The sequence below is a fragment of the Lissotriton vulgaris genome, chromosome 8, assembly GCF_964263255.1.
Source record: "Lissotriton vulgaris chromosome 8, aLisVul1.2, whole genome shotgun sequence".
Lineage (NCBI taxonomy): Eukaryota > Metazoa > Chordata > Amphibia > Caudata > Salamandridae > Lissotriton > Lissotriton vulgaris.
This window is the reverse complement of record NC_141696.1, coordinates 1,184,890,996-1,184,909,443: the sequence shown is the minus strand read 5'-3', so window position 1 is coordinate 1,184,909,443 and position 18,448 is coordinate 1,184,890,996. Positions and strand designations below refer to the sequence as shown.

General features: G+C 43.5%; 1 protein-coding gene across 1 annotated transcript in view; it reads left to right on the top strand.

The window, feature by feature from the left end:
• The window catches only part of LOC147698472 (mitochondrial ornithine transporter 1-like), a 70,064-nt gene that overhangs the window by 25,358 nt on the left and 26,258 nt on the right, over positions 1-18,448 (top strand). Inside the window, exon 3 of the mRNA XM_086933450.1 lies at positions 4,007-4,179. Coding sequence (XP_086789576.1) covers positions 4,007-4,179 — 173 coding nt within the window. The remainder of the gene's footprint in view (positions 1-4,006; positions 4,180-18,448) is intronic.

Genomic DNA, 18,448 nt, shown 5'->3' with positions numbered 1-18,448 from the left:
AGGATATGCAGCTCCCCACGTTAATGCAGTTTCATCCTTGACAGAATAGTTTGGGGATGCTGGGGCTAAGATGTGTCCCAACAATGTGCAAAGTTGGGAGAAAGCAGGGTTCAATAAGGTAGCAGATTTTTTGATCGAAGAAAGGTGGAAGAGCTTGGTGGAAATCAAAGATTCATTTCAAGACAATCTTTTGCTCTTCAGCTTCTGTAGAATTCTGGCCAGTATATTTAGTAATCTATAGATAGGAAAGATTTGTAGAAGCCAAAAAATTGTAATGGAGTTTGTTGAAGCTCCTAACTGTAAGCGGCCTGGAGAACGGAAAAGACTGCTTGCTTCGACGAAGGGTCCCGATCTTTGTTAAAAAGCAATTACAAAATAGGAGTATGAAGTGCTGAAATTAACAAGAAAGATGTGGGGGGATATAAATATATTACATTGTAAGTTCCTCAGAGGAGCCAATTGGTGGAGAATGCAATTTTACACAAAATGGCTACTTTATAGAACCCCGCAATATTTAGACCAGGTCAGCCCTATGTGGTTGAGTCGCTGTTTTAGATGTAATTCGGGGGCTAATTGGTCCCATGTATTTGGGCACTGCATTTCCATCCAAGAATTTTGGAAAGACATATTTGGATTTTTGGAAAACGTTTGACTGAAAAAGTTGGTTTCTGGTACATGATAGATGGTTTTGTGTTCGACTAGCTCCCAGATTTAAAAAATTGGGAGCTACAATAGCAGCGTCTAGATCCTTATTGCATCAAAGGTGGAGAACACAGTTGATCCCCACAATAGGGGAGTGGGTGGTGAAAATGAAGCAATTAAGATGTAAAGAGTAGTTGTATTGCCTTCGCTGTGGAGGGATTAGGAAATTTGACAAAATGTGGGGATAGTTTATGGCTGCAATCTCTGGGTAGGGCAAAAGGTTGATTGTCTCTTCTGCTATCTCTTTGTTTGAATGCGTTTTTCGTATTCATGAAATGTGCAATTTTAAGGCTGACTTTTCGATGGATTTATAGTGTTATGAAATATGATCTGTACATGAATTAAGTCCAGGTGTATTTGTATGATGATTTGGTGCTTTTGTTGCTATGATGGATCTCAATAAAATAAAAAACTTCACCGGTGCTAAATTTTGTTATTTTTGGTCTTGCCGCTTTCAAATACCTGAGGAATCCGTATAACAAGTGTGGCAGTAGATAGAACTTCTAAAAGCTGTGTGTGCACAAGCTTACACAGCCGGGGGCGCACCATGTTCCCGAATTATGTCCGCAGGTGTGAAGGGATCTGTGCATTTTATTTTGGCATCTTTTGCGCATATATTAGCTCGAATATAGCAAAGCTCATAAAATAGGCCGGTAATTGTTTCTTTATATTTACAAGGTCTGCTGTCAGCAAAACATGCACCAACTCGGGGATAGAATTAATTAATGTACGTGCTTAATACACCAAAAAGAAGTTTGTGGCAGAATTCAAGGCAACCATGATAAGATGGTATGCAGACTCGAGATGAGAAATATGTATAACTGACTTGAAATTAAAAAACTGACCTTCCCAGTACAGAAAGAGGAACTGGGGGATAGCTGTGAGGGTGTGCTCATGGACTGATATCAAGAGATCATAGAAGCTAGTTGCCTGGTCCATTTGTGAGGTATGGCACTACATCTGCCTACTTGTCCATTTGGTAAACCACTCATCTTTCCCGGACTATAACACCTTTGTAGATTGACTCTTTTCAACTATGTAGAGTATTATAGGGGAAGGTATGTCAAGGTTAATCCCACGTGGAAGGAGAATTGGAACTGGTGTTAACTTTTAGGCTCCTTCTGTGGTTTCACCTTGATTTTGGCCATACCTATTAAAGACACTTTTGAACCTTTGGAACATGATATCATAGACTGTTATTCTTTAGAAGTATACAAAAATTGATGAATGTAATGCTCAATTAATCTCAACCACTAGTAATTACTCGGGCGGCATCCTATTCCATTGATATTTTGCAAATTGTGCCACCTCAGTTTGGACTCTGCCATATGCAAATCAGCCTTTACCCTGCTCCAATGGGAGCAGTCCAGCCCGACCTGCCAGACCACGTCCTCCCTGAACTGTAACACAAGCAACCCAATATCAGTTTCACCATGATTAAGTCTCATCAACCTGCCCTATATAACTTGGTTCTAGTGAAACAATGTGAATGGGAACCACATCTGGGCATGCCCATCCCACTTAGGGTGGCACACTGAAATATACAGAATGTGATGGATGGAATGCTTCAGTTAATCTCAGCCACTGGTAATCATTCAGGGCCGCATCCCAGTCCATCGTTATGTTGCATACCATGCCACCTCAGTATGGATCCAGCTTTTGTGCACATCAGTGTTGATCCTGCTTCAATGGGAACAGTCCAGAACGAACTGCTAAGCAGTTTCGGCTGAACCCTTCTACTGGAGCTTGACCACAGCTGATTTGCATATGATTGCATCCAATCTGAGGTAGCATGGCGGGCAAAAGAAAAGGGGTTAATATATCCTGATCGAGTGGTTAGACTAATTGCTGGCATCATCCAATCACCTTTTTGTTTATTTTATGTTATTATTAGGACAGCAAACTTGATTCTCAGTTTGCTATTGAACCTCTAAATAATAATCGACAACTGGCCCACCTTTATGCCTAAAGAAGTGTGGCATTTTCGCTCGTGGCTGGGTATCGGGTACACATGGGAGCTTGAGTATTGTGGTGTGTAAGTTGCTGAGATATTTATTTTTTAGGGATTTTGAATAAAGAGAACATTTGTATTCTTGTTGTGGTGAAGACCTTGGTGCCTCCTTTTATTTGTGTAACCGTTCAACTATTTCTGTGGCCCATCCTGTATGTGGAAAAGCCAAAGGTTGAGACTTAGCATAAGAGCCAAAGTTCGCCAGCGGCAGCTTCTCTGCTGTGGCGAAGGAGCGTCACTCCCCTGCCAACTGCGTCAAAACTTGGATAAATGAAACAATAATAGAACAAGTTTATTATCGTTTTATATATATATATATTTATATTTATTCGATCGATCAAAAATATGATCATTCACATCTTAAAATACAGTACAAAACCAATATACCATCAAAAAGTGCATCAATATAAAACCATTAAAAGTGATTTATATAATACAATAAGACAATCTTATGCATTTGCTGTAAAAAATGAGCCTACGTCTGAACAGGGATAACACTGAATCTGGTTGGAATGCGGTTATCGGTGCTACAACACAGGAACAAGTTTGCCCTATTTTTTACCTTTTCCACCACGCAAACATTAAAAACCTTGAAACGGCGAATACCAACCAGCTTGTGGTAGCTGACTTAAATATACGCATGGCTTCCAATGGACAATTATTATCATTTTATTTTCCAAGTTCTAAGGGCCGAGCCTTGGGGGTGGGACCATCGCGTGGGCAGTCACAAGGGGAAGTGTTAGGCTCTCCTGTCAGTGTGCATATGTGTTTGGCCAGCCATCTTAAGATGACCAAACTGACATGGACACTGAGATGTCTCCAAACCAGCTGAGTTGCCCGTTTGGAGACAGCAGCCACACTCCCAGTCTCTCTTGGAGTGCAAATCCAGGGTGCGCAGCCCAGTCCTGGTGCTGCTTTTATGTTGCCAGCAGCATGAGAGCTGCATTTGGATTAGACGCAGGGGAGTCTGGGAGCCTGTGCTGCAGTGGAGTCAGAAGGGGTGCAAGAGCGGCGATGCAGCAGGTAAGTCCTTCTTGTTTGTGTTTTTTTAATTTTTATTTTCTCATCATCTACTCACCCCCCCCCCCCCCCACTCTGCCCTGACGCCAGCCATTACTGAAGTTAGAGAAAATGTGTCTTGAGAAAAAGTAGCCTTTCTGTGCCTCTGTTTAATGAGTAATGAACTTTACTTTTCAGCATAATTGTTTTTTGACATAATATTGAGGAAATCTGAGCAACAGTTTAGGGGCATGAAACATATTTTGGGTTGATGGTTTTCTTCCCCTTTGTCAGTACAGTGTGGTCAGTGGTGAAAGTTATTGTTCACAGTGAAGGACTGTTGGGGTTTTACCAGGGACTATCAAGCACTTTATTCAGAGAGATGCCAGGATACTTTTTCTTCTTCGGGGGATATGAACTGAGTCGCTCTTTCTTCGCCAAAGGATTGAAATCTAAAGACGAACTTGGTGAGTATAAGCCATTTTTGCAACACAAATATAAAACATTCTGCCTTCTTCTAAATTGCATGCTTATTTATTCCAGGTAATCTGTTGGCTACAAAGCTGATTTAAAAATGCCCGAATGTAAAAGTGCTGTTACTTATGCAACTTCTTAGGCAGGGGAGTATATGCTGTAAGCCACTCATCTGCTGATACTCGTTAATGTTCATTGATAGCCTCGTTATTAAGAACGCTATAAATTCACTAAATTCACTTCTTTGCTGGTTGCAGTCAGTCGCCATTCGCGACTATTGTATTTTTAAGCATTTTTAAACTGAGCTGAATATACTCCTTGAATTTTAAACTCATCTACATGCTGCACTAATCAGCTGCCAAAGTCCCCGGTCCATCATGGCTCGTGCCGACTGTACGTAGGGACTTCAAGGTAACGTAACAACTTCCGATTTGCCGACCAGAAGTCGCAGTCAGCATTCCAGCTCCCGCCATCAACTTTCCACTCTATATAAAGCAGGGCACGGTGCAGACGCGTGCATCGGCGTGCCAAAGGCAAGCCCGTCTGCGCTCGTCCACGCCTGACCGCTACCAGCTGCCATGACCCCTGCATCTTTTTTCTATTTTATACCCAGTATTAGCTCTCGCCCTGGTGTCTCATATTTGTTAGCAGCTGCCATGGCACCACTAATATACTCCAGTAAAGAGCAAAACGATTTAAATAAACTTAATCTTAGACTCTCCGACATATTAGAAGGGAAAATCTGTAGAACTCAAGGTATATGGCGCACAATAGGACTCACCTCATCGCACCGAGTCCATACATCTCACGACTCAAATCATTTCAGAACCCCCAAACCATTAAGTGACATCTACCTTAATGCACGCTCCATTCCGAAGCATTCAGTGGAGATGTGGAGCCTCATAGACATGGAGACACCTGACATCTTTTTTGTCACAGGAACCTGGCTACATGAGCATGCCTCCAGCGATGTACAGATCGCCTTGCCACCTCAATATAACGTAACAAGAGTGGGCAGGAAAGAAACAAGAGGAGGCGGTCTACTCATAGCCGCTATCACTGGCCTGACCATTACCTCTTTAGAAACCATAAGCTCAAGCCAATTAGAAATATGTATCTTCAGGATAGAAGGCCTAACTGGGAGCACCTGGAGGGGAGCTCTAATATATCGACCGCCCGGTCTTAAATGCGATTTCCTAGACAAACTACTGGAGTTAATCGCTCCTCAAGTATTGGCATCTGACTCTTTTTTCCTAATAGGTGACTTTAACTATCATGCCGAGATACTGTCAAACTCAAAACACAGATCAGCTGATTACAAATATGAACATATTAGGGCTGACCCAACTGGTAACAGGTCCCACCCATAATGCAGGCCATACGCTCGAGCTCCTTTTTTCTAACTCTCCAGATATCACCGTAGAACCCCACACTCCATTGCTATCGTCAGATCACTATTCAATAAAATTTGTCATCCCAGTCCATATGACTAATGTAGACCCTAGAAGTGAACTAATATGGCGAAGGTCCTGGCGCAAAGTCACTCCTTCTGTTTTCAAAACATTTTAGTCTATCCCATCCAAGCCAGAAGGAAAACATCAACCTTGCAGCAATTGCCTTTGATAAGGCCATTTCGGTTGCACTAGACAAAATTGCCCCCCTCACTAAAGTCAAAATTAAATCTAGGGCTGCTCCCTGGTTCACGGAGCAATTAAAGATAGTGAAGCTCTCGCACAGAACATCAGAGCTGAAATGTAGAAAAAGGAAAGATATCACCAACCGCTAAACATATAAAAACATCCACCACGGCTATATGGAGGACATTAAGCAAGCAAAAAAACTATTCCTCCTAAACCGAATAGACAAGGCAGCGAACTCCTGCAAGGAGCTTTACGGAATCCTAAAATAATTCACACCTCCTCCCACTCAGTCACTAACCCCCAATTCCCAAGGATGGACTGATTCTCTTTCCAAATTTTTTTAGGACAAAATTGCTACAATTTATCACTCCTTTCCATCCCAAATAATCAACGACCACTTAGAAAATGCTTCTAACTTGTCCTTAGACCTCCCCTGTACCTTGGACGAATTTGCTAATTGTAACATCGAGTCAGTGGTAACTGTCATGCAGAAAATAAAATCAGGGTCCCCTACTGACACTGTCCCTCCTAAATTCTTCCCAATCATCGTGCCAGTGTTATTGGAAAGTCTAACCAACCCATTTAATAAATCGCTATCGGAAGCTGAATTCCTGAAACCGTGGAAAGCTGCTAGGGTTAGGCCTATCCTAAAAAAAACACAGTCGATCCCAAACTCTGCCTGAACTATCGTCCTATTTCGCTGCTTCCTAATTTTGGGAAGATGCTGGAATCTTTAGTAACTCAACAGCTTGTCACATATCTAGAGAGCCATGGTCTACTGGATCCCTCACAGTCGGGTTTCAGGGCGGCCCATAGTATGGAGACAGCACTGGTGAAGGTAACAGACAACATCATACTAGCTTTGGACAAACGTCAGTCAACAATTCTTGTCCTGCTTGACCTTTCCGCCGCCTTCGACACCATCTCCCATAGCATTTTAGAACATTGCCTCTAGGAGATTAGTGCCAGGGGAAACGCCCTAAAATGATTTAAAAGCTACCTAGCAGTCCGCGTTACTACGGTTCAGGTGGGAAACACTGTTTCATGTAACAGACCGGTCAAGATGGGAGTGCCACAGTGCTCCATCTTGAGTCCGACTCTTTTTAACCTTTACATGACGCCACTGGCCAAGGTGATCAGATCTTACGGTTTTTATGTCGTGTCGTATGCTGACGACACGCAGATCCTGGTCACTCTTGGACCAGATCCATCAGAAACAAAGCAGCGTTTAAAAAAATGTATGTCCCATATTGACAGGTGGATGAGTATAAACCATCTTTAATTAAATGGAGGCAAGTCCGAGATCATGCTCTTTGGCAATGCTCACAAGCATTGGTCTCATGACTGGTGGCCACCGAACCTTGGCCCTTGTCCAACACCCAAACCGACTGTACGAAATTTAGGCTTTCATATGGATAGCCACTGTCAATAAAAAGTCAGACCAATCACATAATTGGCTCATGTTTTGGAGTGATGCGAAACCTGCGAAAGGTCTTCAAATGGATTCCGATAGCGGCCAGGAAACCATTAGTCCAGGGATTGATAATAAATCGCATGGACTATGGAAATGCTCTGCTGTCCTCAATCACGAAGACCTTCTCACCAAAGTCCAGATCTTGCAGAAAACTGCGGCCAGACTGGTTCTGAATCTCCCACCAAGATCCTTGTCTGCCCCCTGTCTGAGATCTCTACATTGGCTCCCAGTCAGACAGAGAGTCTTATTTAAAACTCTCTGCCTCACACACAAAAGCATGTACGGAAAGTGCCCAGGGTACTGGTCCAAAAAACTAAGTTGGTACCAGCCTTGTAGATCGCTAATATCAAGCAATGAATCCCTTTTTTACACCTCTCAGAAACCTCACTGCAAGAAACGGAGGAAGGTTTTTTTCCAATCTTGCGCCTGTCTCTTGGAACAAGCTTCCCTTGAATCTACGTACTATCCCAGATCACAACTGCTTTAGCGAAAAGTTGACGACTTGGCTATTTGACAACTAAATGAGTACTCTATCAGAGCCGTCTGCTAGCGCCATGAGACTTCTGAGTGAGATGTGAGCTGTACAAATGTCTTTGATTTGATTTGAACTTCTGCTACTAGGATTTCCTCTATTTCTTAGGCCCACCAGCAGATATTAGATACCAGGTTTACGGGTTCTGCAAGCTGCACTTTAGCTGCTGTATTACTCCTCTCAGGAGATATTTGTGTTTTCATATCCTTAAATCAATATCAAAGAATCTATATTTTTTTTTGCTAAAAGCAGAAGTTAAATTGATTTGTGATTGTGCCCACTGATTGTAGTTTGTTTCAGAGTTTCTTAACAATACACACATTTCTTTAATTATTATTGAAAATTCCATATTTACATGTTCTAAGTAGTCTTAACTTGTTTAAAAAAAATGAAGGGTTGAAGTAAGAAGGCTTCTTTTTTAGGGAATATTATCATTTGGGTCATATGCTAGGTATGCTCAATAAGCATTGTGACTAATTATTCACACCTTCCCAAAAACACACACGACCAATAACCTTACCTTCATCTCCAAGCTTCAACACATCATTAAATCGGGACCATTAACAGGGTGTAGTTCCATAGTACAATATATTCTATATAGCTGGGCCCTTTGTAAATCTGAAGTAGGGAATAGTTTGAAGCACACCACTATCCAGGGCTGATGGATATTATGCTTTAAACATGTGCAGCAGTTTACAAAAAGGAACATGAGTAAAAGTGAATCTAAATTGTTCTTGGTGATGACATTTCCTTTAGATGGTCACAAATGACAGAATTACTATAGCGTACTAAATACTGGGCTTGTCGCTAAACACCATTCTACAAGTACTTTATATGCTGCTCTGATTTCTCCTAGCAAACTGTTCAGAAGGATTAAGTGACCACCTACCTTTTTGCATATAGAATTTAGTTCAGGAGGAGGCTTTTTGGGACCTTGATGTGCTGTCTGGTTTCTCTGGTTTTCTTCCTACTCTAATGCATCTTTTCTTGCAAACTCATTGAATTAGTTTCTCTCACCTAGTTTGCCTCATTGATTACAAATGTTCAAATCATGTGGATGGCAGATTCAATGACTTCTGTTCCTGCAGAATATGTCTGATCAATGTGTCCATATCTTTCTTGAAGTTTTCTTAATCTTAAGAGTGCCGGTAGTATATAAATTACTACCTGGCAGAGGGTCTTCTCAGACTGTGCTCCTGAGTATTTTCATGCTTATCAGGTGTCTAGCAAAGATGTCTCATAATCACCATCACAATATTGTATGCATTTGGTTAGACTTGACTGGAGGGCAAGCAGAAGTTTCCTAGGACCTTCCATATGGGTACAGGTAGCAGGGGGTAATGGGCTTTGCAATGTATATATGCACCTTGATGAACTGTCTGTGAAAGATTGCCCTTCGAGGGGTTGAGATGCTCCGCAATATGGCAAGTATACAACCCGTATTCTTAAAGGTGTGACAACCTAGCTCAAACAGATCTATGTTAAGACTACTAGTCCATAGAGCATGCTCTGCTGGTCCTGGGATGTCATTCTTGTGGAAAATGATGTTGCAATTTTTGTTTTTTTGGCATCCCTTGGGGGATTTACACTGTAACACATCAGGATTCCAATTAGATATATATGCACGTAAAGCAAACAGTGTATAAACTGGATATAACCTGTTAGGTGATTTAAATCCATTTTAATATCCCTGTGGTGGGAAGAAGGTGTCTCTGTGACAACCTCTTCTGATTCCTGTCCTATCAAATCGCAGAAACCGACTCTGTACACCCACACGACCATTGTATTTTTTATATGTGTTGGTTTGTTACTACTTTATGAACTCCGCATGTCTCACGTTGCAGTGTAACAGTCTAACATGGCCCGACAGTTTGGCATGATGATGATGCACTCAACAATACTAGGACAAATATCTTGCCTAGTTAGACTCACAATTACTGAAAATAAGTCCACTTGAGGCACCTTGTGTTTGAGAACGGTAGCTTTTGGTCAGAAGTATCAGCTATCACTCATTGGTCTAACAGAAGTGTTCCTGTACAATCTATCACTTTATTTATTATCAACTCGCGTGCCATCCAGAAAACAACAATCTTTTTTCATTGACCACATAAAAAAGCCATGTTGATACTACTGAAAAAGTCAACTTCTTCAAACCACATATCATTAGGGAGAACATTTGCATTTCAACACATTTTCTGAATAAGCATTGGAATAGCCAGTTGGTCTGCCCATGGCAACTTATGCCACAAAAATAAAAAGAAGAAAAAAGGAAAATATGTCTCTGCATATTTATTAATTTTAATTGCCCTGTGCAGTGCTTCACAGCAAACAGATGTACTTAGGACAGATGCATATGTCCTTTTTAGATTTAAGATGTAGCTTAAGTGTGCTGACCAAGCACTCCAAGCTGTATGCTGTGGTGAGCAGAAGCAAAACGTGGAAGACAGCTGAACTAACCAGTGGATGAAGAGGGCTAAACCAAGGCCCCTCCATGATGGTATATATGTATTTATATTTTATTCATGAAGTTCTTTGATTACATGACATTGGCGAGACAGCTAAAGTGGTCTACACACCTAAAAAGAAAGTGTGCACGTTCGATGGTAGCTGGTAAACATAACTTTTGCAGGACCACCCTATTTAAAGAAGTGCCATTAACTGCTATTTTCAGTGATACGTGCCGAAAGAGATCAGTTCACCTTGCCCAACCATCGAACCTCTGTACCAGAGCTCTCAAATAGTAATTTTGGAGGCATGGACTCCAGTATACCAACTGCATGTGCCACAAGAACTGTAACCTAATGAGAATGGCTGTGTGGTATTGTGAGATGTGTTTATTCCCAACACATCGCATCCATGGAGGAGATGTACTCTTGATAAAAGAAGGAAGTGAATGCAAAGTAAGCAACAACATCCTGTCAAGCTGCTTACGAAGACTAACAGACTGCTCACACACTTTGCATTTCTCGTGCTTTCTGCTGTTTACAGAAAGTCAAGAAAAGGGAACATCAAATGTCTTGCCTGAAAAGCAAACACGAAATCTCATGAATTATGATGCCAACTCAAATAACTGTGAGGAAAAGTCTTTCATTAGCAGACCATATTAAGAATTCTTGGTGTCCTGAGGCAGTGCACATGACAGTGGAGTTGCAGCAGATCACACAGGCACTGGCCAGGGGATTGAATTTATATTAGTGAGACATTCAAGAGGGAATAACTCAACAGGAGCAGACACAGAGGGCTATAGTTGTAAAGTTGTCCATCAAGCAGTTAATTTCAAGCGTTTGAGGGGAGGTGGAAGGATAGAACAAACTTGAAATAGCGTTAGTTGAGAGATGAATACTCCACGGAGCTGATGTGATTGACAAAGTCTCAAGCCTATGGAAAAAAGGCTGGTCAAAGAAAACCAGTGGTTGAAAGGGACGGGTGCAGATTGTTAGCAATTGGTCTGTTGTTCACTGCACTACCAAACCTCAGATCTAACTAGGTTAAACTATAATATATAATCAATGACCTGCTCAATTTGTAGTGTTAGCGAAAGTTCTTCTCAGTCTGTCTAAAAAAAAAGACCAGGTACCTTCTACTTGCAGTGAGCAGAATTTAACAGAGGTGAATATCAAAATATTTCAAGGTATCTGCTGGAATTTCTCATTGTTCCTCTCTGGTAAATATGTTTTAAAATGGTGCTTAATAATGGTGAGCAACATTTTCCTAGCACCACTGAATATCGCTGAACAGTTAACCGGGCCACATTTTTTACTCTTCTGTTGTTTCTTAGCTTCCTGTCATCGCCTAAGGTTGTCCTTTGTTTATTTCCCTCATCCCTTCGTTTCCCTATTTTCTTCTACTATTCCTCTCTCTCCTTCTTTACCGTCCTGTGTGACTCTCCCTGTCCTTACTCTCTCCCCACTTTCCTTACTACCTCAACTCTACCATTTTTAGTTACACATGTCAACTATTTCTCCATAATTCCTTATTTTTAACCAAAGTAGGCACCCCAGAGTACCAGTATGGTACTGAGAAGTGCCAGCACATTTAAATAGTGCACCTCAGCTGAAAAGTGTTGGTCTTACTATTTTTAAATTTAAGAAGTGCAGCTACTGAGCACTTGCCCAATTAAGGCTCTGCTTCCTTCGCTACTGTTATTATCGCTCCTTTTTAGAGTTCGCCTGCACTGCGCTTGCGCTGTTCTTGTGAAATCTATTAAGATATATCTTAAGAGGGGCTTACATCCTACCCCCCTACTTTTCCTTGGTTCCTTTGCTTGTCACTTACTTTCCCTCCATTTCTATTGGCTTTAGCATGCTATTTCCTGTTCTATCTTATGTGTTTGCTCTTATCAATTTCCAGAGGCCCAAGTACTGTTTCCATCCACTTTTAAAAGCTGATCTTTTTGTCCAATGTTTTGCCTGAACTGGGCTTCCATGCATATCTGACCGGCCTCAGTGCGGCTCCCGCTCATATGAACTGCATGTGCCTGGTCAGTTTCCTGACGGCTCTTTCATCATTATTATTATCTTCATCTTCGTTGTGTTCGAACAGCCTGTCTTTAACCCCTCCCCTGCTGATGATGGAACCGCTCCGTCATCAGCTACAGTTGGGCTGTGCTGATGACGGAGCGGTTCCGTCATGGCCCAGCCGCCGCGCCTGCGCAGCGCTGATTTCGCGCCTGCGCGGCAGTTCTAATGAGCGGGGCGGGTCATGACGGAACCGCTCCGTCACCAGCACAGCTCAACCGCGGCTGGTGACGGAGCGGTTCTGTCACCAGCATGCGGCCCCTTTAGCGCTGCGGCGGAATAGCCGCCGCAGCGAAGGGGTTAATATGGCCACCTCTCAGGACATTGCCTGGTTTTAATGAGTCACACGTCATGCGTGAGATACAGTCAATCGCTCTCACCACCTTGTCGTTTTGTATTCCCTTTACTGCTGGTCTGTGTAACATTAGCTGCTAGTTTCATTTAATTAATTAACGTTATGGTGTTAAATGGAAAGCAGCAGCTGGGAGTGCACACCTTAGCTTTAAAAAACAAGCATTGGCATAGCCAAGAGGTCTCGCCTTTGGGACCTTCTAAGTGTTTAGCCATGCAACAGTTGATGTTGTTGCCCCAAGGATATTGTTCTGCATAAATAAATACTTATAAGGTCCCAAAAGCGAGACCTATTGGCTATGCCAATGCTTGTTTTGTTAGGCGCCGGGAGATTAAGGGATTTGCCCGGAATCAAAGGATGTTGAGCGTCCCTGCTGAGACTCGAACCTGGTTCCGCATCTTGGAGGATGACCACTCTAGCCGTAAGGCTACATCCTCTCCCCATCTTTGTGTGTGCCACGGTGTGCCTACTCATCAACGTACCCATCCAAACACCTAAAAATATTGAATCAGTGCAGCTTCATACAGAAACACTAGAGACTGCACTGGCGACTTGAAGTCATAAAAAACCCTACCTACAGAAGTAAAGTAGACTCCATCCCACAACCCCATGCTTCATCAGCACCCGCACATTCGTCCTTCAGCACACCCTCTAAGTCCCAGCAAGCTAAAGACATTATCTATTTAATTCACCCATACTTGCATTCATTACTCCATACAAAGGTAGCAGGTGACAGTGGGTCTTATCCAGCAACCAGCAAATCGTCCAGGTTCCTTCCTCATCCCCAGTGCCCCCACAGCGCCCGCCAGCTCTCCTATTGGCTATTTTACACTGCTGAAGATTAATAACTGCTTTATGTGTTACTTTCACTCTAATATTCACATGTCGTGGCAGAGGTGGTCCAGAGACACAGAATCTACTCTGCCCATCAGAGCAGCCGTTCTATTCCTCAGATTTAAAGGTCACTCTTTGTGAGTGACACAAATGTAAACACGAACATCACACCCAACTGCTGTGAGCTGGTGAGGATGGTGCTAAACAGCGTCTGACTTCAAGCAAGGCAGGGGAGACAGCCTAGTTCTGCAGCCTGACAACAAAATCAATAAGCCTTGTAGCAAATTCGAATTACCGGCAAATTTACAGGGATTTACACTGATGTTACAAGTGCTGCTCCAAATGACAATCAAAGCACAGGCACCCCTTCGCACAGAGTTCAATCAGACAAACACAGTGTTCAAAAAGTGGCCTAGCCCGCACCTACTCGAGGGAGCTTAGCTTAAGGGAAGACCTGTTCATTCACAAGATTTCACTAATAGAAGGACTCAAGTGAGCAACTAGTCCATTCCCAGAACATGAGGTTCAGCAAACTAAAGAACCTGGTTTACAAAAAAATAACTTCCTCAGAACCCCTTTGCAAAAAAAACCTTCCCCTGAACCCCAAGGACCCACCATCCTTTGTTATCACATATTATCAGTGGAGTTTCAGGTACAGCCAAGTACAGAAGCAGCATCTGCACAGGTAGCCACGTACCAAATAACCCAAGCCACTGACCTCATAGCGAGCAGCCAAAATGACAAAAGCTCCCAACAAAGTATGCAGCATGTTGGTTGGGTTGTATTCGCAGGAAAACAAGGCATGTAAACACTCAAAGGGTGTACAACTGTTACCACGCATTTTTTACCACGCACTACACTTACAACGCAGGCATTACCACGCATACCATTACAATGCATTGCGCTGGGGGGCGCTCTAGGATAGGGAATAAGTTTAATTTTATATCCAACACCTTCCCTAGTATCCACGGGGACTGGAGTTGGAATATAAAATTATACTTACCACTATCCAGCACCTCAAAGCGCTATGCGTTGTAATGGCATGCGTTGTAAATACCGCGTTGTAACTGTATGCGTGGTAATGGTATGCGTGGTAACGTCATACATCCACTCAAAGAGTTATCTAAATGAACTGGTGAATAAAGCAAAGAAACAAAGCACATTGAACAGGATGTAAAAGTTAAACAAGGCCCTAACCCCCTAAGTGACCTCTGACTCTGTAGTAGAAGGCATAAACAGTGACGGAATCGGTGGGTGAAGTTATATGTACTGGTTTTCTAATATATTACACTTATTAAAAAGGGTCGCTTGTTTTATTAGCTAACACATCATTTGGCATAGTATGTGCACTGCTTCTCTACTTAGTAAATAAACATCTCAAGAGAGTAAATAAATGTCTACATGAAGATTTTTCAATCAGCAAATAACATACAATATTCTTCTTCTGAAGCCCTTCTCAGGGGACCACAGGGAAGACAAGCGTGCACCTCGCGCGGCAGCAGGGGAGAGGGCCTGCGCGATTTCCTTGCTGGAGCGTGTGACCATATGGCACCACCATATGGCGCTGCGTGCTTCCGCAAGGAAATCACCAGACGTGCACGCGTTGCCATTGCAAGCAATGCAGCGCGTGCACGTTTTTGCCCCCAAAGCTATGCCAATGGCATTAGGTCTCTCTCCTATGCGTGTTTTGTAGGCGAGACCTAAAAAAGGACATATTCATTTTTGGTAGGCACACAGAGATTAAATGATTTACCCAGAATCATAGGATGATGAGTCGACGCTGAGACTTGAATCTGGTTCCCCAGTTTCCAAGTCAGCAGCTCTGGTCATTATGCCACACCCTCCTCCAACTGCTCCTACTATTTTTTAAGTTATGGTTTGCACTCCCAGCTGCTGCCTTCCTTTTAACATCATAAAGTTCTGCTGCCTCGGGTAATTCCTTCTGCTCTCCTGAGTGACCCTTGGATATTTTGATTTCTTTCAGTAGTCCAAAATCTCCGGGCGAAACATGACATGTCCGTTAGGCTTGCACAGACTTTGCAATTTCTAATGGGGTAACTCTGCTCTGGCCCCACCAGGAATCCTGAGCCACTCCTAATCAATCACTAAGGTTGAATACTGTTTGTAATCAAGGCTACATGTTTTCCTTGCCACCACTCTGCTGGCCTTCAAGTATCTGGAATTTAAATGGTATGTAAGCTGGATTTTAGAATTACTGCTCTTATGAAGTATTTACAGTATATTGCCTTTCTCAGTAAACAAGTCAGAGTCACCCACACAGCAGACCAGATTCCCAGCATTTCTACCAGTGCTTAATATGTAAAAAAATGAAATAAGTGCCAGGACCGTCAACAGGAGGCCACTGCAGCTTACACCACACATTGCGCCTCCGAGCGCTGCCAATGGCAAAACAAGCACAATTACTAATCATCACACAAGTGTGACAACTCAGACTATTCCAGACACCTACACCTATAAGAATGGGTTAGGCAGAAGCCAATATTAATTTTTTATGTATTTTGAATTAATAAACAACTGTTGTTCAGGGGCGATGTCTCCGTGAGGGCGTTGGGGTGTTGTCCCACTTATATTTCAGCCCCCAAATTAAATGTCTTATATTAGGCAGCCGACCGTCATTATATTTGAGTGCTTCAGTTCTGCGGTAGCTGCATGGGCCGGTTGCAGGCAGTTGTGTGAGATCGAGCAAGAGCAGACGAGCATGCTGCCAGTGCGTTCCTGGAGGGGGCTTGAAAGCACCAGTACAGAAGGCAGCACAGAGCACACCTAAGTGTGCATATTGGATTGGATGGGTGCCTTTCTCCGGCCAGATCGACATGCCCACTAGGCTGCCCATACAGCCTCGCCAACAGTGCACATACTGAGCTGGGGTGACTCAAAGCCGCAGCACCCTGTCTAAGTAATGAGTGGTGAGGTTCCCTGCCCCAGCCAATCCTGGTGCTGCATCAACACCAGGAGCAGTGTCAGGATTCCTACTAGATGCCTCTGCAATGTGCACGTGACCTGAGGCAGAACAGTGGTGGAAAGGCTAGAGAGGCTCTCTCTCTCTCTCTATATATATATATATATATATATATATATATATCTCCCTCTCTCCCTCCCTCCCTCTCCCTCGACTTTTCGTGCCCACAAAACAGGTGTTGCTTGGTTGGTGGTAAAATCCTCCTGAGTCCTGCGATTGCAAAACCTGAATGTGACAGGACAAGAAAAAGGCAGAGCACAGGTATCTTATGCAGTATGGGGCTTTATTCTGTCCTCCGTTCCTTCTTAGATATATTCTTATTTTACAGATGAAGAAAAAAGGTTTTGTCACTCTTCTCTTCTCTCTTCTCCCATTCTCCTGTTTTTCGTTCCCTGGATGCCCTCAAGAAACATAAATGGATATGTGGCAGTTAGCAAACTATCCTCCACAATGAAAATCCCTAGCTTGTGAACTGTGCAATGCACCAAGTCAGTGCTATCTATACCTTTAATCCCACCAGTTGGGTACACCATTGGTGATTGGGCGAGAAGGGAAGGAAAGTGTTTGCGATTGAATCTGTTCCCACTCTGAATCTCCTCCCAACCGTGTTCTTTCAAGAACAGACCCAAGAACCCATAAGACGAGCCCCGCCCGTGTTAACAATTCACTTGTGGACAATACTTGCCTTGGGCCATGGCTCCCGACCAGAGTCACAGCAGCCATGTCCGTTGCGCCTTCCCTCTGGTTTTTTTCCCCTTGCCTGGTAATCCCATCCACTCGTCCCGTTCCGGGCTCTTCTGCTACGTTCACTCCATCCGCCGAGTCGTCCTCGAACCCTGTGTTTCCCTTGTCAGCTGTCCTCAATCCTCTTTCGCTCTGTTCATCTTCCTCCTCTCTGCTCCTTTCTCTCTTCATATCTCTCACATCAACTTTCTCCGCCTGCATACATCCGCTTCTGGGTCGGGGCACCGTGAAACACTAGAACGCGTCTCTCCCAAGCCCCCCCCCGGTGCCATTCTGTCGGTGGTTCCGTCCTCCTGCCACACTGAACTTTCCACTTACCAGGGGCGGCTCTAGGCTCATGGCGGCCCTGGGCAGGGAGCGTAGGTAGGGGGCCCCGGAAGAGGGTGTCCGGGCGGGGCCGAGCGCGGCGGCCAGTGATGAGGGGGGGGTCAGGGTGTTTGAAAGTGGAACAGAGCTGGAGGTCGCCAAATCCCTGCCAGGGGCCGCCATGCAAATATGTATCAATCCTCAGAGGATTACTATATATAGGATATATATTGGCATGGTGGCCCCTGGGGTTAGGTGGCCCTGTGCAGGTGCACAGCTTGCACATGCCTAAGGCCGCCCCTGCACTTACTACAGGTAAATACGTTTAAATAAACAAATAAATTAGCAGGTGACCAGTGACCCGCATGGAAGATACGAGTTCAATTAAGTTAGGGAACATAAACCTATATTGTCTTTATTTATTTGCTTATTTTCATGCATTCTTGTACACTCAGCATTCACTGGGACTCGGTTTGTGCCACATTTGATCCAAGCGACACTCATATTTGTGTTAAGCAACTTAATTCCTGCCACGTATATTACGCATGCTTGCCTTAGGGGAGAGATGCAACACAAAGGTGGCAGAAGCCACACAAAGGCGGCTGGGTTGAAAGTATGGTTATACAAGACTCTTAATGGTGCATGAAAGAACGATTCAAACTATGGTAATCACGTGTCTCCTGGGACTGTGGCTGAAATGGATAGAGTGGCTTCGGAGCAGGCTGTGTCCTGTGGTGAAGCTGCGACATGAGGGCCGAGCAGTTTTTATGGTTTAAATCTTTTATTAAGTTTTCAAGCAATAAAAAAACAAGACCCCCCAGGTCCGTGGGAACAGTGCGATATGGACAACAAGTGTCTTAAGTAGTAGCATTACCAAGGTAAG